Source organism: Fukomys damarensis, unplaced genomic scaffold (genome assembly GCF_012274545.1).
Source record: "Fukomys damarensis isolate Sample0158 unplaced genomic scaffold, DMR_v1.0_HiC HiC_scaffold_17, whole genome shotgun sequence".
In the NCBI taxonomy this organism is placed as follows: Eukaryota; Metazoa; Chordata; class Mammalia; order Rodentia; family Bathyergidae; genus Fukomys; species Fukomys damarensis.
In genome coordinates, this window is record NW_022900929.1 from 34,772,629 (window position 1) to 34,793,618 (window position 20,990).

At 51.3% G+C, this 20,990-nt stretch overlaps 2 protein-coding genes and 1 long non-coding RNA gene across 4 annotated transcripts in view; 2 read left to right on the plus strand and 1 right to left on the minus strand.

The window, feature by feature from the left end:
- Rpap1 (RNA polymerase II associated protein 1) overlaps positions 1-18,089 on the plus strand; it is a 23,909-nt gene extending 5,820 nt beyond the window's left edge. Inside the window, exons 2-26 of one of the 2 annotated variants that reach the window (XM_010624731.2) lie at positions 2,112-2,366; positions 3,145-3,293; positions 3,527-3,616; positions 4,364-4,484; positions 4,952-5,173; positions 6,516-6,695; positions 7,661-7,776; positions 8,036-8,134; positions 8,937-9,038; positions 9,255-9,422; positions 9,628-9,804; positions 9,916-10,050; positions 10,149-10,319; positions 10,935-11,092; positions 11,424-11,582; positions 11,722-11,920; positions 12,430-12,539; positions 12,749-12,944; positions 13,122-13,274; positions 13,468-13,610; positions 14,354-15,110; positions 16,551-16,727; positions 16,853-16,912; positions 17,008-17,127; positions 17,616-18,089. In XM_010624731.2, the coding sequence (XP_010623033.1) occupies positions 2,186-2,366; positions 3,145-3,293; positions 3,527-3,616; positions 4,364-4,484; positions 4,952-5,173; positions 6,516-6,695; positions 7,661-7,776; positions 8,036-8,134; positions 8,937-9,038; positions 9,255-9,422; positions 9,628-9,804; positions 9,916-10,050; positions 10,149-10,319; positions 10,935-11,092; positions 11,424-11,582; positions 11,722-11,920; positions 12,430-12,539; positions 12,749-12,944; positions 13,122-13,274; positions 13,468-13,610; positions 14,354-15,110; positions 16,551-16,727; positions 16,853-16,912; positions 17,008-17,127; positions 17,616-17,645 (4,173 nt within the window). In that variant the 5' untranslated portion in view covers positions 2,112-2,185 and the 3' untranslated portion in view covers positions 17,646-18,089. Of the gene's footprint in view, positions 1-2,111; positions 2,367-3,144; positions 3,294-3,526; positions 3,617-4,363; positions 4,485-4,951; positions 5,174-6,515; positions 6,696-7,660; positions 7,777-8,035; positions 8,135-8,936; positions 9,039-9,254; positions 9,423-9,627; positions 9,805-9,915; positions 10,051-10,148; positions 10,320-10,934; positions 11,093-11,423; positions 11,583-11,721; positions 11,921-12,429; positions 12,540-12,748; positions 12,945-13,121; positions 13,275-13,467; positions 13,611-14,353; positions 15,111-16,550; positions 16,728-16,852; positions 16,913-17,007; positions 17,556-17,615 lie in introns of those variants that run through there. The other variant, XM_010624730.1, reaches the window with a different exon arrangement.
- Positions 9,330-10,846, minus strand: LOC117286530. The gene is made up of 3 exons (XR_004517708.1): positions 10,674-10,846; positions 9,612-9,689; positions 9,330-9,411 (listed from the first exon to the last, which is right to left on the minus strand). It is a non-coding gene; the product is annotated as an uncharacterized LOC117286530 (long non-coding RNA).
- Positions 18,090-19,926: 1,837 nt separating the features above from the next.
- Positions 19,927-20,990, plus strand: part of LOC117286562 (leukocyte tyrosine kinase receptor-like) — a gene marked incomplete at its 3' end in the record, with an annotated part of 1,728 nt that continues 664 nt past the window's right edge. Inside the window, exons 1-3 of the mRNA XM_033765290.1 lie at positions 19,927-20,033; positions 20,643-20,771; positions 20,865-20,971. Of these exons, the coding sequence (XP_033621181.1) occupies positions 19,991-20,033; positions 20,643-20,771; positions 20,865-20,971 (279 nt within the window). The remainder of the gene's footprint in view (positions 20,034-20,642; positions 20,772-20,864; positions 20,972-20,990) is intronic.

Here is a 20,990-nt window from a genome sequence, read left to right on the forward strand (position 1 = left end):
AAAAAAAAAAAAAAAAAAAAAAAAAAAAAATCAGCTTGCCATGTGTGTGTTACTGGAGGTTGAACCCAGGGTCTTTGCAGTGAGATACGTTCCCCAGCCCTTTTATTGTTTTTTGTTTTGAGACAAGATTTTTTTTTTTTTAAGACCAAAAAAAAGTTACTGAGTTGCCCCCATGGAGCTCAAACTTGTGATTCTCCTGTCTTATCCTCCCAGATGGCCAGGATCGCAGGCTTCTGTCACCACACCTGGCTATCCCCGGCCCTTTATTTATTGATTTATTTATTTTTGTTTGTTTGTTTGGTTTCAGGGCTTGAACTTGGGTCCTTGTGCTTGTGAGACAGGCAGTGGCACCACTGAGCTAAATCCCCAGCCCCCTGGTCCTTTTTTGTAATCCGCCCCCCTTCCTAGTATCAGGGGTTGAACTCAGAACCTTGTGCTTGCAAGGCAGTCATGGTGCTACTGACCTAAATCTCAGCCCTTTTTTAACAGTTTTATTTTGAGACAGGATCTTACTAAATTGACCAAGCTATCTTTGAACTTCTGATCATCTGATTGTCTTGCCTTAGTCTCCCAAGTAGTAGCAGTGATTGTAGATGTGTTTCACTATGTCCAGCTTCAATTTATTAATTTTTGTAAAAATGAGCTATTGGAATGCCATTGAATTTGCAGATTTGGAATCTGTTCCCACCTTAAAGTATTGTTTTCTATATCATGAGCATAGAATGTCTTTCTGTTTGCTTAGTTCTTTTGTGATTCAACAGTGTTTTATAGTTTTTGTTTCTGTTTTTGAGACAGAGTTTCACCATGTAGCCCAGGCTGGCCTCAAACTCTTCCAGACAATCCTCCTACCTCAGCCTACTGAGTGCTGGGGTTGCCAAAGTGCACCACCAGCTGCAGCTGTTTTATAGTTGTTGTTTTTGATATTGGTGATCAAACTCAGGACCTTGTGCTTGCAAGACAAGCGGTCATACTGCTGAGCTAAATTCCCGACCCTTTTTAGTTTTGTTTTGTTTTTTTGTTTTTTTTTTTTTGAGGGTGGGGCTTGACATAGGTCTCACGTTGTAGCCCAGGCTGGCCTTGTACATTCTCCTCTCTTAGCTTCTTGAGTGCTGGGATTAGAGGCATATACCACCATACCCAGCAGTTGTACAGTTTTTTTATCTTTTTTGGTGGGGGTGATACTAGGGCTTGAACTCAGGCCCTTGCCCTTGCAAGGCAGGCAGCAGAACCACTGAACCAAATCCCTGTCCCAGTTGTACAGTTTTGAGTGGGAAAATCTTGTAATTCTTTGTTAAATTTACTCTGACATTTTATCCTTTTTGATGCTATTGTAAATGAAATTTTTCTTTTTTTTCAATGTATGTATGTATTTTGAAACAAGGTCTTGCTATATAGTTCAGGCTGGCCTTGAACTCACTATGTGGCCCCGGCTGACCTTAAACTTGCGTCAGTCCTCCTGCCTTACCCTCCTGGGTGCTAGGATTACAGCTCATGCCTATTTAGTTTTGCTTTGTTTTTTCCTTGTCTTGATGATTAAACCCAGGGCCTGATGCATGCTAGAATTGTGTTCTGCCACGCCCCAAACCTTCTTTAAATTTTACTTTGAGACAGGGATTTGCAAAGTTGCCCAGGCTGGTGTTAAACTTTTGACCCTTTTGCCTCATCCCTCTTAAGTAGCTGGGATTATGGTCATGCACCAACACATCTGGCTAATGACATTGTTTTCTTAATTCCACTTCTTGGTTGTTCTTAGTTAATATGTAGACATACAAATGATTTTATGTATTGATCTGCAGCCCCTGGTTTTTAATCTGAATACCTTCAGTCCGTGTTCTCTCCAATTTGATATAAAATCACCGCTCTTTGTTCTGACACATTTACCCTGGCCCCTGATGACATTTTCTTTACCTGTTGGGTGTTTCTGAGATTATAAATGATCTGAGTTGGCTGTAGATGGTTTTGCTAGGCTCTTGGCGCAGGGAAGGCTGAAGAGGGAAGGAATGTAGAAGGAATGAGTCCATGTGGACTGACAAAAAAGAGGATCCCCCTGATACGTGATAAAGAGAATCAGGGCTCAGTAGCAGAGGGGCCACTGTCTTTACTGCTCTTAGGGTTGAATGAGAGGAAGTCTCCTCAGGGAAGCAGTGCCTGAAGGAATCCCACCGGGGAAGTTCAGAGTGTCAAGATGCTGTCCCGACCAAAGCCAGGAGAGTCTGAGGTGGACCTGCTGCGCTTCCAGAGTCAGTTTCTCGCCACTGGTGCTCCCCCAGCAGTGCAGCTGGTGAAGAAAGGCATCAGGAGAGGTGGCTCCACTAACCCAGATCGGCCTCTGCAGCAGGATGATCGGGATATGGTAATGCTGGACGGTGAGTGCCCTCATTAGGGTGGAGAGGAGAATGGAGCAGTCTCATGGCCCCTCCCTCATGCTGAGGTGGTCAGGTTCTGCCCTGTCTTCAGACAATATTGCTGTAGTCCCATTTTTAAATAGAGAAACTAAGGCTCGGAAAAGTTACATATGGGCTGGGGATTTAGCTCAGTGGCACTGCGCATGCCTGGTAAGCGCAAGGTCCTGAGTTCAATCCCAGTATGGGACTCCCCCCAAAATCTAAATATTTTATCCATGGTGTTTCAGCTCGAGCCAGGGCCCCACAGCAGCTGCCTTTTTCCCTTTGCCCCCACGCTCAAGCCTTCAGTGTCTCTTTTAATTACTTTTCCCATTGCTGAGAAAAAAATATTCAACACTCAAAGTAGGGAAAGTTTATTATAGCTCACAGTTTGTAGAGGTTGCAGTACATAGTTGGCTGGCTCCAAGGCAGGTTGGCATGGCAAAGGAGAAACAGCTTATGGCAGGCAGAAGCCAGCAAAAGCAGCAGTGGTCACTCAAGGAGTGACCATAGCAGCCCTCTTTCTGTTCCTTATATTCTTTCTAGTCTACTCGGGCAGGTAGCACTCATACCCAGGTGGGGCACCCTTAATCCTAGCATTAAACCATGAATCAATCCCAGCATCACGCACTCTAGATTCAGCCACCTCTAAAATCTCCGCCTATGACTACATGAGGCTTTAGGGAAACATCTAGATACAACTCATAACAGAGTCTTTCTGGGGAGGCATGTACATTCTCACATCTGTGGTTTCTTTCAGATCTCCCAGATTTGCCCCCAGCTTTGGTTCCTGCTCCCCCAAAGCGAGCGAGGCCCAGCCCTGGCCAAGCTCTGTCTGCAGATGAGGATGCTGAGGAGAGGTTGAGCAGACATGACCAGCACATCACTGCTGTCTTGACCAAGATTATTGTGCGTCTCACCCTGGCTGCATGGGGCGAGACATTGGGGGCAGCCAGGATATTGGGGAGGAGGGTAAAGGCCGACTTTCCTGTCGCGTTAGGCTTTATTAGAAGCCTTGTGACTTCATACATGGTGTGTTTGTGACTCCCTGCATTGAGGTTCTCAGGATGGGAAATGGTCCAGGCATGGGCTCCTGGCTGGAGAAGTCTTCATCTTCACTCCTCTGTGCTTTGTTGCCACAGGAACGAGATACAGGGTCAGTGGCCGTGAAGCTGCCTGTGCCCAGTGGCGTAGCTTTCCCTGCTGTGTTCCGTTGCTCGAGAGAGAGACAGGTTCGCTGGGGTGACCTTAAACAGTGCTTAGGGGAAAGTCATAGTCTCATCCAGATAGGGATTTTTTTTTTTTTTTTTTTTTTTTTTGTATCAGGGATCCAATTTGGGACTTTGTGCTTATGAAGCAGATGACAGAACCACTGAGCTAAATCCGCGGCCCAAGATAGTTTTATTAATGATAAGCAACTCCATTTTTATTTTTAAGTTTTTTTCTCCCTCTCTCTTTTTATTTTTTTGAGACAAGTTCTCAAAATTTAATTTAAGCTGACCCTGAATTTACTATGTACAGTAATGCAAGCTGGCCTCAAACTCACAGCAATCCTCCTGCCCCAGCCCTGGGAGTGCTGGGATTACAGGCATGTGCCACCACACCCAGCTGCTAACTCCATTTCTAAAGCAGCATCATACTAAGCTCGTCATACACACTGGCTCACTAGTCCTCATGACCCTGTGTAAGGTAGATACCATTATCCCCATTTTTTCAGATAAGCACACAAGTACCCCAAAGAGATAAATAACTTGTTCCACACCACACATCTCACACATGAAAGAGCTGGAATTGTAACCCAAGCTGGTTAGGTTTCAAGCCCCGAGTTTCTATGGAGCCCTGCTTCTTTGGACTAGGGATGTGGCCCCTGTGGATTGAACAGAGCCTCTTCTGTCTCTGTGTTCCAGAGACCAGGGTAAAGGGAGCTGAGGTGGAGTGGAGAATGAGCATGATCATTGGGTTTTCTTTTTGCCCCATAGGGAAAGCCAGCAGCATCTGGTAAGAGAAGCCTTTTTGCCCAGGAGATTGCGGCCAGGAGGGGATCTGAAAGCAGGGCCCCATCCACTGTGGGAGCCATGCCCCACCCGGACCCACCAGAGGGTGAGGACTCCGTCATAGGGTCTGCCGTGGATACACATCTTTCCCACCTCAAAAGGGAGGTGAATTTGAACTATCATCTCAAGAGAAAGTCATCCCATGTTCCTGTTCCACCCTTGAGTACTGTGGGTCTCAGGTACAGGGAGGGGCAGACATAGGCAACTTGAAAAGAAAAAGATGGAGGCAGAAGTGTCTGACAGAAACTAAACACATAGGCCAGATTTCCATGAATGCTGCCAATTACTAGTGGAAGTGCATGCCTAGATATCCTACAGGAGGGTCAGAAGTTGGGATGCTTCTGAGGGAAAGCTTTTCCTGGAACTCTTAGAGGAAGAACGAATAGAGCAGCTGCTCCCAACCTGAGGTGCCTTGCCTCCTGTCTCCAGGGCTAATAGGCTCCTAGAGGAGGCCTCAGAGTCCATCCCAGCCAGGAAAGCAGACTGGGGAGACTGATCATACACTTCTTCCAGGTACTATGACCTGTGAGGCACCTGCACCTAGGGACCGGGTCGCTCAGCCTCTGGGGAGCAGCCACAGCTTCCAGGGGCCCCATCTGGTCACCGGAAAGGGGCTCAGTGGCCATGAGGCTGAGCAGGAAGCCCAGACCATCCATGAAGAGAATGTAGCAAGACTACAAGCCATGGCTCCCGAGGAGATCCTGCAGGAGCAGCAGCGGTTGTTGGCCCAGCTTGGTGAGGCATTTGGCTTTCCTGTAGGCTGGGTTGGGTGAGACTGTTGCATAGTGGGAAGGCTCACTTGAGTGCCCTGCACCACACAGGGATTTCATACAGTCTCCCATTTTGTCCTGAAACCACTCTTGTGAGGGAGAGAGAAATAACTTCATTTGACTCATGAAAAAACCCGCAGTTCAAAACTTTAAGACACACCTCCCCCAGCCATGTAGCTGGTAAGGAGTACAGACTAGATTTACTTCATTCATTTTTTGTAATGCTAGGGATCAAATCCTGGGCCTTACACATGCTAGGAAAGCACTTTACCAGTGAGTTATAACCCCAGTTCTATAGGCCAGATTTAAACATAAATAGGTTTCAACCCAGATTTGTGTCTGGTGTCTTGGGCCCTGCCTGTTTCTGTTTTGGGGTTTTTTGTTTGTTTTTTGAGGTGGGGGGTAGTTTGAGACAGGGTCTTACTAGGTAATCCAAACTGGTCTTAAACTTGCTGTATATCCCAGGCTGGCCTTGAACTCCTGCCTCAGCCTTGAGTAGTTGGGATTATAGCGATGAACCACCATGCCCAGCTACTCTTAACCATTGTGCTGTGTATTCCTCTCCTATCTGATGTAGCACACGCATTTTATTATATCATAGTATAGTGCAGTAAGGGGAAAACTTTTAGAGAAAAAGTGCCTAAGCTGCAACCCAAAACCCACTTATTTATTGCAAAGTGTAAACACTGCAATTAAACCTGCATACTGAGGGTTTAGTTTAGAAGAGAACAGCTGATGCTCAGCTGCTGACAGAGGTTTCTGCACGTGCACTATGGCACGTGTGCCATAGGTTCTCCACCGCTGGCCTGAGTGTAACTACAGTATGTTCTGCTACTTGACACAACAGTGTGCCACACTTCCCTCCTGGTTTCTGTCAACTCTCCTAATTTCTAGTTTCTAGGCACGTGGTCAATCTTGTTCCCTGCTATGTATCTTATACCTGTATAATACATACTAGATTTTTGTAAACATGTATAAATTAGCTGAGAGAAGATAAGGTTAAATCGTTTCTTTAAATGTCATTTCTTTGGCTTTAGTTAACATTCATTCAGTTACCACACAGCCACTTATTTTTGACCTATGTATGACCTGGTGCCGAGCACAGGAACCTGGGGCAGAGGAAAGGAGGGTGGTCAGACCTCAGGGATCCCGCAACATAAGAAGGCAACAGGAGGGCCCAGGGTCAGGCCAGGGCTGGGAAGCAGCTTGTCCAGTCCTGGCACCCAGAGGCAGGCTGCTAGCAGGCACCAGGCCATAGGAAGCCTAGAGGTTGGCCCTCCCTCACTGTACGCTCCCCTGTCCTCTAGACCCCAGCATGGTTGCCTTCTTGCGATCTCACAGCCACACCTGGGAGCAGGCCGGAGAGAAGGTCCTTGAGGAGCAGAGGCCAGGAGGACCCTCAGTCCCTGTGACCCAAGAGGAGCCTGTCATGTCAGCATCTGCCAGAGAGCCCAGGCAGGACAATGAGCTGGAGCCAGGAGCCCCAGGTTTGGAGGACAAGGACCATGTTTTTGTGGATAAAAGAGAAAAATGTTCCTTTTCTTAGCCCTTGAGGGTGGAGAAGAAAGAACCTTCTCTGCCCTAGGACATGGACTGTTAATCCTCATTAGTGCCTCAAATTGGTCTGCATATGCTACGCACGTCTTCCTGCACCTGCTTCCTATTTGCTTGTCCTGTTGCTGCTCCTTCCCCTTGTTGGTGAGAGGCATCATGGGATGATGGCTGAAGCTCGCTCTCCAAGCTGACCCTCTCCCACCCCTGCTTCAGTTGCCCAAATGTCGCCCTCTCCACTCCTCTGTTCCTTCTGCCTCTTTTCCATGTTGGGAGCTGCCAGGGCCAGGGCATAGGAGAGGAAGAGGCTGGTGAAGGTCTATGAATATGCCAGATTTCAAGCAGAGGCCAGTGGAAATACTCATTTTCCAGAAACTAGATTATTTCATTAGGATTAACAAAGGAAGAAATTAAATTACAACAGCCAGGAGCCTCCTGCTCCGGAGGCATCCAGAGCCAGCCAGGCAGTTGGCTGGGGGTAGGAGCAAGGAAGCAGGAGAATGCTATGGGGAGGTGTTTGTGTGTCCTGGTCCCTACAGCAATTCAGTGCCCCCATTGTCCCCTCTACCCTGTTCCTGCAAGGGGTTGCTCCCGAGAGTAGGGAGCTGTGCTTTCCTTATATATGTAGTCTTCTCTTCTTCCTGGTCTTCTTTTCCTCTCTCTTCTCATCCTTTTTTTCTTTCCCAGCAAATCCTTGCAGTTAGCAGAGGGCTTAGAGCCAGGAATGGCTGGGTCTACCATAGCTAAGATCTTCACCCTGTTCTCAGGAGTTCCTGTTCCCAAGCCTCTCTTACCCCACGAAGGGTAGAATCTCCTGGGTCCAGGAGCTCAGGGGGCTGTGGCAGCTTCTGTCTGCTGTCTGGGTCCCTCAGGGAAGCCCATCGTGCTTCCATCCCCCTAGCTCTGAAACTGCCCGTGGCTCCCCACAAAGAATGGCTGCACATGGACACTATTGAGCTGGAGAAGCTGCACTGGACCCAGGACCTGCCCCCAGTCCGCCGGCGGCGGACACAGGAGGTGAGCACAGCCTGCTGGCCTGTAGGGTAGGAGTGGCACTGCTGCTCTTGCACCTAGCACCTAGGCCCTATTGTTCCCTGAGTCTGAGAAACACCACTGCTCTGCTCTCACTCTCTTCTTCCAAACCCTGCCTGGCCCCTACTGTCAAAGAAGTCCATTTCCACAGACAGAGTCAGGACCTAAGTCCTGAGAGGCTTGGTTAAAGGTAAGCATCAGGTATGAAGATGGATCCCCAGGCCAGTCTTTCTCGTTCCATTAGAAAATGCAGGCCCGATTCAGTCTTCAGGGAGAGCTCCTGGCCCCGGATGTGGACCTTCCTACCCACTTGGGCCTGCACCACCATGGAGAAGAGGCAGAGGTGAGACCTGGGGCTGGGAGTACTGGGCAACTCTTGGGAGGAGCTTCTACCAGCCATGTGGAAAAGCACCCTGGCCGACTGTGGTCTGTGTGCCCTGTTCCAGGTCATGGCCTTGCTACCTATTCAGTTTCTTAGGCTCAGAATTTTTCACTTCTGCTACTCACATTCTGGTCAGTCCTAAAATTTGCCAGTCCACTCTGTCACCTCCCCAGTGCTCCTGGACCATAGTCTTATCCCCTGGTGTCTGCTGAGTTACCAGGCCCTCCTTGCTTTTTCTCAGGGCATTGCATCCTTCCTTGGCTGCCACACTGATTCTCCCTGGCCCGGCTCAGGCCACACCTCACCTCAGCAAGTTTCCTAGCTTCCAGTTGCTCGAGGAAGCAAGACATGCTTCCACAGGCAGACATTGCCACCCTTCCAGCCCTGCCTCCTTCCCTCCTGCTGGACCACTCACTCTGTTGGCATCTCCCTTCCCCTGTGCTCAGGGACCCCCTCAGGGCTCAGTCCAGGGAAACCCTATACCTTTGCTTCCCTGGAACTGCCTGTCCATGAGACCAGATCATTTTTCCAGGTCCACATCCTTCCTGTCCTCCAGTTGCAAATTAAAAATCAATTGCTACCTTCCCCCATCTGCCTTATGCCAGGTACATGTATACATGTCATATTTTCAGGCCTCATGGAAAACAGGGACAAGGGACAAGGAATGTATTTACTTATCTTGTCTTTCCCTAGCATCTTGCTGGATATTTCTGGGTCACTGCCCTGCATCTTGCCTCCTTTTGACTTCCTGTTCCTGCTCCAGAGAGCAGGCTACTCCTTACAGGAGCTGTTCCACCTGACCCGAAGCCAAGTGTCTCAACAGCGAGTGTTAGCACTGCATGTGTTATCCCTGGTCATTGGCAGAGTAAGTAGACTTCTGTCCTGGCCTGTCCAGCCCCATACCACACCCTGACCTCTCAACCTTAGATTTTCCTACCTCCTTCCCTTTCCACCTGGCACAAATCCATATACAAGTTGTCTGTGGGTCAGGCTGGGAATGAGGCAAGCACAGGATCATGGGATGGCTAAGATTTTATGTGACTTCAACATTTTCAGCAAGGTTTTATCCTCCTACCCTAAGGCCCAGGCTGGCGAGTTTGAGGATCGCCTACCGGACAGTGTGTTACGCCTCCTTTTGGATGCTGGTTTCCTCTTCCTGCTGCGCTTCTCTTTGGATGACAGAGTAGATGGGGTCATTGCAGCTGCTATCCAGGCTCTACGGGTTCTACTGGTGGCACCTAGAGATGAGGTACCACAGGGATGGGACCCTGCTTCTCATGCTGGGCGTGCCCCATGCCACAGCTTTGTGGGCAGAGTGGAGTATGGGATGGCAAACTCACCTTCTAAAGGCCCAACACTGGGAAACCTTGCCTTTTTGTCCTTTTCTAAAGGCTTCTACTCTACCTCTGGACTCACTTCCTGCCCCTTCCTTTCCTACCTCCGTCTTCCCTCAGGAGCTCCTGGACAGCACCTTCTCTTGGTACCACGGAGCATTGGTCTTTCCTCTGATGCCCAGCTGGAAGGACAAGGAAGATGAGGATGAAGAAGAGCCTCCAGCAGACAGAGCGAAGAAGAGCCCTGAGGAAAGAAGGCGTCCTCCCCCTGACCTTGCACGACATGATGTCATCAAGGTAGAGGGAAGGGTTCTTTCCCATCCCAGACTCAGTGAGCAAGCGTTTTGGGCAGGAAGGGTCATCAGAGCTCATCTGCATTTGGCAGTGGGTTTTTCTCTCAACCCCCAGGGGCTCCTGGCTACCAAACTGCTGCCTCGGCTGCGCTATGTACTAGAGGTGACCTGCCCGGGGCCTGCTGTAGTCCTTGACATACTGGCTGTGCTCATCCGCCTGTCCCGACATTCCCTGGAGTCAGCCACAAGGGTGAGAAAGAGTGAACAAGGGTATGAGCACAGAGTACACCAGAGCCCAGCCTTTCTCTCTGCCTTCCTACCTCCTCTGTTTCTCCTGTTCCCCCACAGGTACTGGAATGCCCACGGCTCATAGAAACCATAGTTCGAGAGTTCCTTCCCACCAGTTGGTCTCCTGTGGCAATGAGACCTACCCCCAGTCTACACAAAGTACCCTGTGCTGCTGCCATGAAGCTACTTCGAGTTCTGGCTTCGGCTGGTAGGAATATTGCTGCCCGGCTGGTGAGTAGGATATAGAAGGGGTGTGATCACAAGACAAGGCTGGGTTGGAAGCTAGGCAGGGCCCCTGAGCTCTGGGTGGCCAGCTCTTCTTCTTTGGTCTGGTTGATTGGTTGGTTGGTTAGTTGGTTATTTATTTATTTGCAACAGCGTCTTGCTCTGTATCCTATGCTGGCCTTGAACTTGAGGTGATCCTCCTGCCTCAGTCTCCTAAGTGCTGGGATCACTGGTGTGTGCCACCACACCTGGCACAAGTCTGATTGTCTTTTAGACGTACAATAGAAACCACCAGACAGGAAGTAGGTCCCCTGCAGCCTGGTGTATCCTGCCCTGGACCAGATCAGAAGAAACACATACACAGGGGCACTCATCAGCCATGGCCAAATAGTCTAGGACAAGTGCCTGCTGAAGAGGGCAGCTCTTGGTTTGATTCTCAGCACCGGCCAAAGTAGGTCATTAAAAGAGAGGGAGAGTTTGACCCTCCTTAGAGCTGTGACCCTGTGGCACCACCAAGGCTTGGAACAGGCCAAGTTGAGCCAGTTTCCGTAGTGAAAGAACCTGATGATTGTTGTGACTCCATCTGGTCTGACCCTTAACCCCAACTCTCCCCCTCCCCAGCTGAGCAGCTTTGATCTCAGAAGCCGCCTGTGCCGCTTCATAGCTGAGGCTCCCCAAGAACTGTCCTTGCCCCCAGAGGAAGCAGAGATACTGAGCACGGAGGCCCTGCGTCTGTGGGCCGTGGCCGCCTCCTATGGACAGGGCGGTGATCTTTACAGGTGACGAGAGACCTGACATCTCAGCCCCTGTGGAAGTGGGGGTGCCATTGGGGATGAGAGCAGTGCGGGTCAGGGCCTGCTGGGGAAGAGGCATCAGTGCACAAAAGCACTGTCATCTTGATGATACCACAAAGAAGTTCCCTGTTGCAGGCAGCCTCCAAGGGCCACATTCTTCCCAATTTTCAGGTCCAGCCCTCTAAGAGTGCCCAGCCTTGGGGTCTTCTCTGTCCTCATCCTCCTTCTCCAAACTGCGGGTCCCTGGTCAGGGCTGGGTCTGTTCCCTGGGTCTGCATCTCCCTGGCTGCTATGAAAAGTCGCTGATCTTCCATAGGGAGCTGTACCCAGTGCTCATGAAGGCCTTGCAGGCCATGCCTGCAGAGCTCAGCGTCCACTCACCACGGGCCTTATCCATGCAGCGGGTGGCTGCACTGCTCACTCTCCTCACCCAGCTGACCCTGGCAGCTGGTAGCAGCCCTGCTGAGTCCCACAGGTAGGCTGAGTCCTGACCTGCCAGCAGGACTGCTGGCATTGCCAGGACATGTGGGAATGTGCCCCTCCCCAGGGAGAGGTGACTGGGCCTGGCGGGAGTAAGACAGCCATCTCCTCACTTGCCCTTGTTACTCCTGCAGAGAATCTGCTGAGGCCCTGCCGACCACCCCTTCCTCAGTCACTTGGACGCAGGTATCTGGACTCCAGCCTCTAGTGGAGCCATGTTTGAGACAGACCTTGAAGTTGCTGCCCAGACCTGAGAGGTGGCGTAACCTGGGCCCAGTGCCTACTGCCTGCCTGCTGTTCCTGAGTGCCTACTACCAGGCCTGGAGTCAGCAGGTGAGTACCGCCTACATGCCTCTCCAGCTCTGTGCCTGCCCTGTGCGTCCCAACCCCCTGCCCTCTCCATGGCTACCTCCACTCCTGCCTCCTTGTCCGTACCTTTCCTTATCCTCCACCTCTTTGTTGCTGTTTCTGTGGGTGAAAGCCAGGGCCTCGTGCATGCTAGGCAAGTGCTGTACCACCAGGCTATCCTGAGCCCCACCCTCCTTCACCTTTACTCATTGACCTCTGGCTCCCACCTCCACATCACAGTGGAGTTTTCAGGAAGCCATATTGATGGGGACAGAGATGCTCAAGAAGCTCAGCTCTCCTGTAGCCTTCATGCTGTCTTCATCCATGTCTAGACACTGGGTGCTGCACGGGCCATTTGGCCCTCACAAAAGTCAGACTGCAGAACCATCCAAACTGATCGCTGGGCTCTTGGGGTGCGAGGGTGGCCTGGGAACACGGGCAGGAGCACAGATGCCCGGGCCATCCCTCAGCTCAGTGGTTCCCTGGATCCTCAGGTAAGCTTATGCCCTGAGGATGAGCTTCAGGACATGGAGCGCCTGTTGGAGGATCTGCTGCAGCCACTGCTGTGCCAAAAATCTCTGGGAAGCTTGTGGGATTCCCTTAGGTAGGTTCTGGGTATGTATAGCTGGGGGAGGCAGGGGAGGACTCCTGGGTCCATTTCCCTGGCCTTTCCAAGAGTGCTGCCTCCAGAGGTCTGGGGAAGCCTGAGTCCTTCATGGAGAGCAGTCAGTGGGCTACACAGCCATGCCCAGGCCTTTTCCAGCCCGGTGCATCCCAGGTCAGAGTCCCTCAGCTTCTGCATTCTGCCTGCAGGCTCTGCTCTCCTCTCTGCAACCCACTGTTCTGTGCTCCGGCCCCCGAAGCTCTCCCCAGCCTTGTGTCACTGGGCTGTGCAGGTGGCTGCCCCCAACTCAGCCTGGCTGGCTCAGCCTCACCCTTCCCGTTTCTCACTGCCCTCCTCTGTGTCTTGAACACCCTGGCTCAGATCCACAAGGGGCTCTGTGGCCAGGTAAGCTCTGGGTGCCAAGTAGTGACCAGTCTGGGAAAGGGTGGCAGGGGTCAGAAAGAAGGTGGGGAGACCTTGCTGTCAGCACTCATTTGTCGGACTGTCTGGTGGGGCAGCCACCTGGGAACCCCAGAAAGCATCAGTCAGTTCCTGGATCTGAACAAACTTGCTTTCCCTCAGCTGGCTGCTGTACTGGTTGCCCCAGGACTCGAGAACTATTTCCGCCAGTGTGTGGCTCCTGGCCCTGCCCCACACCTCACACCCTTCTCCGCGTGGGCCCTGCGCCACGAGCACCACCTGCAATACCTGGCACTCTCCCTGGCTCAGAAAGTGGTGGGTTCCCTGTCTGCAGGTCCTTCCCTCCCTATTAGCCCTCCTACTTCTCTGCCACGCCTGGCAGCTCCTCTGTGTTCCAGACATACCCTGGGTCTACCCCTGCCTTTGTTGGCTTCTCCCTCTTTGCGTTCTTCCCTGCACCCTGTCCTCCCTGCACTGATAACACCTTACCTCTCCTTCCTCTCCACAGGCAACATTCCATCCAGTACCGGCCACTGGTGCTGCCCTCTATCACGCTGTGGCCTTGGCCCTGCTGAGCCGTTTGCTGCCTGGGAGTGAGCACCTTGCCCAGGAGCTGCTGCGGAGCTGTGTGTTCCGGCTGGAGTTCCTCCCGTGAGTGCAGGTTTGGGGCCTCACCCCAGCCCTTAGAGTGCTGCTATGGTTGGCAGAGTAGCCTGATTTGAAGGCAGCGGACCTAGGTTTCCCTTTCTTTTCCTGACTTACATGTAACCTGTCTGAGCTCCTGTGTCCTCCTTAGTAAAGTGAAGATGAGGTTCACACACCAGAGAATGATCATGAAACTTTAGTGCAAATCTATAGGTGAAAAGTAGTGTATAAACTACATAGAGGCATCATTAGTTACTGAGTATGTGTTCTGTGTCTGGTGACCCCTGGGGTGTGCCATATGGCTAAAGGGACTGTCACTGTCCTCCGTTTACTGTGAAGGAACAAGCACATAGGGCTGGGGATCTAGCTCAGTGATTTGGTGGCCTGCCTTGGAAGCCCAAGGACCTGAGTTCAATCCCTGGTACCAAAAAAAAAGAAAAATTAAACTAGGAACAAGCACAGAGAAGTTATGTGCATTGCACCTGTGGTGTGGGCTCCCTGTCCATTATCTTAACCACTCACAGCTCTGCTTGGGAGGTCATCAGGTGACAGAGAGAAACAGGACTGAATTTAGAAGCCTCTGGGGAACCTGGGCCTATAACTCTTAACATGCATGCAGCTCTGGGTTTGACCTCCACTAGTGAGGGAAAACACAAAGGCTCTGGGAAGCTGGGAGCCCTCAGAACTGGCTTAGCCTTCTGGGTGCTGGGGTTCTAGCCCTTGTCTTTGACTTTTGGGTTCTGTCACAGAGAGAGCACATCAGGAGGTCCAGAGGCAGCTGACTTCTCCGATCGGCTGTCTTTAGGGAGCAGCAGGGATCCTGCGTGTGGGCGAGGGGCTCTCCTCGCTCAGGCCTGCCACGACCTTCCCAGCATCCGCAACTGTTACCTGACCCACTGTTCACTGGCCCAGGCCAGCCTGCTGGCTTCCCAGGCCTTGTACCGAGGGGACCTACAGCAAGTCCCAACCCTGCTGCTGCCTGCACCTCAGGAGCCTCTGCTGCCCACTGATTGGCCCTTTCAGCCATTGATTCATCTCTACCACTGGGCTTCTGATGCCCCTTCAGGGCTCGCTCCCACCAATACTGTGGGGACAGCCATGCGGGTCCTGCAGTGGGTGCTTGTTCTGGAGAGCTGGCGCCCCGAGGCCCTCCTGGCTGTACCTCCTGCTGCCCGCCTGGCACGGCTCATGTGTGTGTTCCTGGTGGACAGCGAACTGTTCCGAGAGACCCCCATCCAGCATCTGGTAGTGGCTCTCCTAGCCCAGCTCTGTCGGCCCCAAGTCCTGCTGAGCCTACGCCTGGACTGCCCGCTTCCTGGTCTTGCGTCTTTCCCTGACCTCTATGCCAGCTTCCTAGAGCATTTCGAGGCTGTCTCTTTTGGGGACCACCTCTTTGCGGCTCTGGTCCTCTTTCCCCTGCAGCGTCAGTTCAGTGTCACCCTGCGCCTCGCCCTCTTCGGGGAGCACATGGGAGCCTTGCGTGCTCTGGGGCTGCCTCTGACCAAGGTACCTCAGCCCAGTGGGGCCTGCCATGGCACCCTCCAGGGGGCACCCAAGGGTGGGGAGCTTTGCTGGGCCTCGTTCCTTACCTTACCTTTTGGGGGACTTGAGGGGGTTAGAATCCATGAAAAGGGTTTAAATGGCATATAGTAGGTATTCTTTTTTTCTTTTTCTTATTTGTAGTACAGGGGATTAAATCCAGGGCCTTCACACAAGACTACATTCCCAACCCTCTTTACTTCTTTTTATTATTAACCAGGCCTGGTTTCTTGCCTGTTAGGTGCTACAATATAGATCAGAAAAGATTTTCTCAGCTGGGTGGTAGTGCGTGCCTTTAATCCTAGCACTGGACAGCAGAGGCAGGAAGATGTGAATTTAAGCCCAGCTTGGGCAATTTAACAAAAGCTTGTCTCAAGATGTAAAAAAGGGCTGGAGATGTAGTTCACTGTGAAGACCCTCAATTCAGTCCCTAGCACCAAAGGAAAAAAAAAGATTGCAAGCTCAAGCCTTGATGATTTAGCAGCATAGCAAGATCTTGCCTCAAAAATAAAAAAAGGGCTGGGTATGGAGTATGTAGCTTAGTGTGGAGGACCTGGTTCAGTTGCCAGTATTGAGAGACAGAGAGAGAGAGGGGGAGTGGGAGAGGGAAGAGAATTACAAATCATAAAGACACTACTGGTTTTTTTTTTTCTTGGTACCAGGGATCAAACTCAGAACTTTGCACTTGCCAGGCAAGCATGGTGCCACTGAGCTACATCCCTGGCCCTCTACTTTTCTTTTCTTAAGACTTGGTTTTTTTACTTACAATTTATTTTGGTGATTTTAAAAGGACTATTTTAATATACACATTGTATAAATATGTCTTATTAAAAGAGAACTAAAAAGAAAAAATACATTTAGGAAATAAAAGAACATTATATTGTACCTGGCCACAGGGACACATGCTTGTGATCTCAGCACTTGGGAGGCTGAGGCAGGTGGATTGCAAATTCCAGCCCAACCTTGGCAATATAACAAGATCTTGTCTCCAAAAAACCATAAATACATCAATAAATAACACATTGCATTGTAGTACACTCCTATAACCCGAGCTACTCAGGAGGCTGAGGCAGGAAGATTATAAGTTCAAGGCCAGCCTGGGCAACTTAGTGTAAAAAACAAGTTGGGATATGGCTCAGTGATAACAGTGGTTGTCTACCATGCACAAAGCCTGGATTTGACCCCTAGCACTGAAAAAAATTTGTAAGTTTATTAAACAAGAAGTACTAAGCAATAACAATTCTCAAGAGCTCTCTGGTCTGCTAGCCTTCATCCATGTGCTAAAGGGTGGATGTCACTGCATGGCTAGGCCTGGTCTCTGCCCTCTTGTGACCATCCACTGTCTGCCTTGTGCAATGATGCATGCTCCCTCCCTGCCCTTCACTTCATGTGTCATTTCTGTCACAGCTGCCTGTGCCCCTCGAGTGCTACACAAGACCTCCTGAAGACAGCCTGGCCCTGCTTCTGCTCTACTTCAGGGCACTGGTCACTGGTGCACTCCGCCCACATTGGTGCCCTGTGCTCTATGCTGTGGCTGTGGCTCATGTCAATAGCTTCATTTTCTCCCAGGACCCAAAGAGCTCAGTAAGTTTCATTCCTAGCAACTGAGCTGCTTTGGAGCCATTTGGGGAGGAGGCGAGGGTCAGGCAAGGCCAGTGGTGGTTGGTGCCAGTCCTGGATTTAGTGCCACCTTTCCCTTGTGTTTGTAGGATGAGGTGAAAGCTGCCCGAAGGAGCATGCTGCAGAAAACATGGCTGCTGGCGGATGAGGTAGGCAGGGGCCTAGGAAGGTGGGATATGAAAGGGCTTGGGGCAGGGAGCATAGTCTCGCTCCCCATTTCATAACCTTTCTTCCATCTCTGCAGGGTCTCCGGCAGCATCTCCTCCACTACAAGCTTCCCAGCTCTAGCCTGCCAGAGGGCTTTGAGCTGTACTCCCAGTTGCCCCCGCTGCGGCAGCAGTACCTCCAGACACTGGCCTCAGGGGTGCTCCAGGATGTAGTGTTAGAGACCTAGAGTGTCAGGGATCAAAGATGGAGGGATAAACTCATTCCCCAGCCTTGCCAGAGGACATCATATCGTTGGGGCGAGCAAGCACAGAGGAGCAAAAGACTCGCCCGGCCAAGAGCACACTATTTGGGGCCAGGGATGTAGCTCATTGGCGCCGCGCCTGCCTGGCAAAGTGTAAGGTCCTGAGTTTGATTCCTAGTATAAAATTTTTTTTAAAAAAAAACATACTGTTTGAGCTTTTGTGGAACAAAATGAGCCTTTCCATCCTAATACCTGGAGCTCAGGAGCTCAGGATCTGAGGACTCAGGGTGTCTGCTAGGAATAAAGATCTACACTTCTCACCTATCCCAATCCCCACCCTGGGCCAGGGTATCCAAATGCAATGCTAAAAGAAATTCTTTTTTTTTTTTAATTCCCAGTTGCCCCCGCTGCGGCAGCAGTACCTCCAGACACTGGCCTCAGGGGTGCTCCAGGATGTAGTGTTAGAGACCTAGAGTGTCAGGGATCAAAGATGGAGGGATAAACTCATTCCCCAGCCTTGCCAGAGGACATCATATCGTTGGGGCGAGCAAGCACAGAGGAGCAAAAGACTCGCCCGGCCAAGAGCACACTATTTGGGGCCAGGGATGTAGCTCATTGGCGCCGCGCCTGCCTGGCAAAGTGTAAGGTCCTGAGTTTGATTCCTAGTATAAAATTTTTTTTAAAAAAAAACATACTGTTTGAGCTTTTGTGGAACAAAATGAGCCTTTCCATCCTAATACCTGGAGCTCAGGAGCTCAGGATCTGAGGACTCAGGGTGTCTGCTAGGAATAAAGATCTACACTTCTCACCTATCCCAATCCCCACCCTGGGCCAGGGTATCCAAATGCAATGCTAAAAGAAATTTTTTTTTTTTTTTTTAATTTAATTTATTGGTACATTCTAGGTAGACAGTACAGCTACCAGATACATTCATTACTGGGATCTTGTACCCTTACATGCCAGGTCTTGGCTCTCGTTTTTTCCCCTTGTTCCCAAGAAATTCTTTGTTTAGTCTCCCAACTGATTTAGAGTGATTTTGCTTATTTTTGGTTTGGTTCGGTTTTTTGAGATGTCTTTTTTATTTTTATTTATTTACTTTTGCAGTACCAGGGATCAAACTTAATGGCAGGTGTGGCACCACTGAGCTAAATCCCCAGCCCAAGGTCTTGATACGTAGTTCAGGCTGGTCTCGAACTCATGCAGTCCTCCTTGCCTCAGCCTTCCAAGTGCTGGGATTACAAGTCACCACCATGCGCAGCTGAACTGATATTTGTCACATTTGTTCAGAGCTGGTCTAGAGAGGGTAGCTTGTCCCAAGGAGGAGAGGTGGTGCAGGAATCAGTGGAAGGTGAAAGCTTAGTCCACAGCAAGAATGGGGGTCCTAGTTCTTGAGTAGAGCCAGGCCAGGGCTATGAATTTGGGAATGGGGTACTTGCAGAAAAACTCTCTCCAAGCATAGACATCCTTCATCAGGCAGCATCTATGGCCCTGTTTCCACTGCCTGCACCTGGAGATGTGAAGTCAGACATCAGCCTGGTGTGTAGCAGTCCTATACCACCGTCCCAGTGCAGGACCATGGCTGGAAGGAGTAAATCAGAACATTGACTGCTTCATCTCTTTATTCTGGTAGACTTTCTGGATCGTTCTCTTGTGTGAATTCTGGCACTTGGGCTTATACTGTCTGTTGTTTGCCATGTGGAATTACCATTGTGTATCTGCAGAGTGAGTGCACCATGCCAGGCTTGGCCCTGTTAATAAGGAGAGCGTGCTCTTCTGCTGAATGCAGAACTGGCCAATAGATTTTATTAAGCAATTAGTATATCTTCATTTGTAAGAGTCCTCAAGCTTACATGACAAAAATCACCTGTAAACTTATTAAAACATTGGTGGGCACTACCACCAGAGTTTCAGAGTCAGTTCGTCTGTTTTGTTTTAGTTTTTGTGTTTTGAGACCATTCAGTCTGGCCTTCAACTCATGGCCATCCTCCTGCCTCACCCTCCTGAGTGCTGGGATTACATGCCTGGCTTGAGTCGATGTATCTGGAATGTGGTTCAAACTTGTAGAGTCCCAAGTGATGTTGGTGTTGCTACCCAAGACCAACTACAATTTGAGAACTGTGTTTTACGCAAAGACTCTGCAGTTCACTTCCCAGTGTGTGTTTGTGGGTAGGGCATTTTTAGTAAAAGCCTGAGGACCCAATATACAAAGTCGGAAACTAGCCCTTCCAGTTGCCTGGGTGCAGTTTCCCTCCCAGGAATCTCGCAGGTGATGGGGTTACCATCTCAGAGTGGAGAGGTCTGTTGGACCTTGCACCCTGCCTCAGCCATCAGCCATGACCAGGCGTGCCAGCACTAATACTCAGACTGCCTCTGCCACATCAAAATTGTTCAGAGCTTTAACAGGATAGCGTGAACTCAGAAATTCATGCTTCTCAGGGTGTCCAGGAGGCTCTGCCTGCAATCAACGGCCCTGAAAAGACTAAATAGTACTCCCCATGCCACCCCCGCCACCACAGGAGGCACACACCCATCTCCTGGCCCCAGAAAACTGCCCAGTACCAGAGGTGCAGCCGGCTACTTCCCGCCACGCTGCCTTAGAGGAGTAGGGTGGGAACCTCCTCCCCTAGCCCAGATCCCACCCGAGCTATATCCGAGGACTGGAGTCACAGAGCCCCGGGTGGGGGCCCTCACTGCCTCACGCCCCGCCCCTTCCTAGCTCACCCGAGTAGAGTGAGTGGGCGTGGCCAGCTGCCTTCGGGTCCCCCGGGGCGTCTCGCAGACTTCTAGGCACTCTCCGCCAGGCGCTGCCGAAGGGGTGATGGGCCTCATGGGTAGGCTGTTGCTGTGGCTCGAGGTTGCGGGTGAGTGTGGGGTGTCGGCCGGTCGGGAACCTGCCAGCCCCAGAAGCTGCTTAGGCACAGGGATGGCGGTAGCGCAGAGGTCGCTGTGGTGTCTCCCAGAGCCTTGGACCTTCACGCCCAAGTTCTCTGTTCTGTTTGTGGGTGTAAATCGCAAAGCTGCCGGCTGTGCCCCAATCCGAGGGACAAGCCCTGGGGCCACCGCCCTACATGGGGAGTGGAAAAGAGGAAAACCTTGGCCGGATATATAACGGGAGGCTTCCGTGACTGCTTTGCGTGGTAGCGGACACTGGCTGTGGGGCCTTGGGTGAGGCTGCAAGTAGCAAGGGTTGGCAGTTGGTGGTGGTGGGGTTGTTTTGTTTTTGTGATACTGGGGATTGAACCCAGAATCACAACCCCCGCCCCCCCCTTTTTTTGAGACAGTCTCGCTAAGCCACTAAATTTCCCAGTCCGGACTCGAATTTGCAGTCCTCCTGCCTCAGCCTCCCAGAGTGCTAGGATTACAGGCATGCACCACGCCTAGCTCACTTGAGGGGTTTTGGTCTCTTATCTGCCCTCCCAACGTTTAGCATCCCACTCCCTCTCCCAATCCCTCTGTCTACCACCTTTCAGGCATCATTCTCTGCTCCAGCTCGGGGACCCAGGTGCTTTTTCTTACACCCTCGCCCCCTCTGCTGCCAGTTCCCAGCCGCTGGGACTCAAAAGTTACCTCCCGGCGGACCAGCTCTCCAAATCCTCTAGGTGAGCTCCAGGCTCCTCCCTTTTGCTCACCAGGCCTAGACTCCCAGGCCTGGCCCGGGCCTCGCCGACCCTTTCCTCCCTCCCTGCTCCCAGGCACCGAGGGGCCTTGGCTGTTCACCACCTGCGGGGCCAGCGGCCGGCACGGGCCCACACAAGCGCAGTGCGACAGGGCATACGCGGGGAGCGGCGTGGTGGTGTCGGTGGGTGACGCCGGGCCGC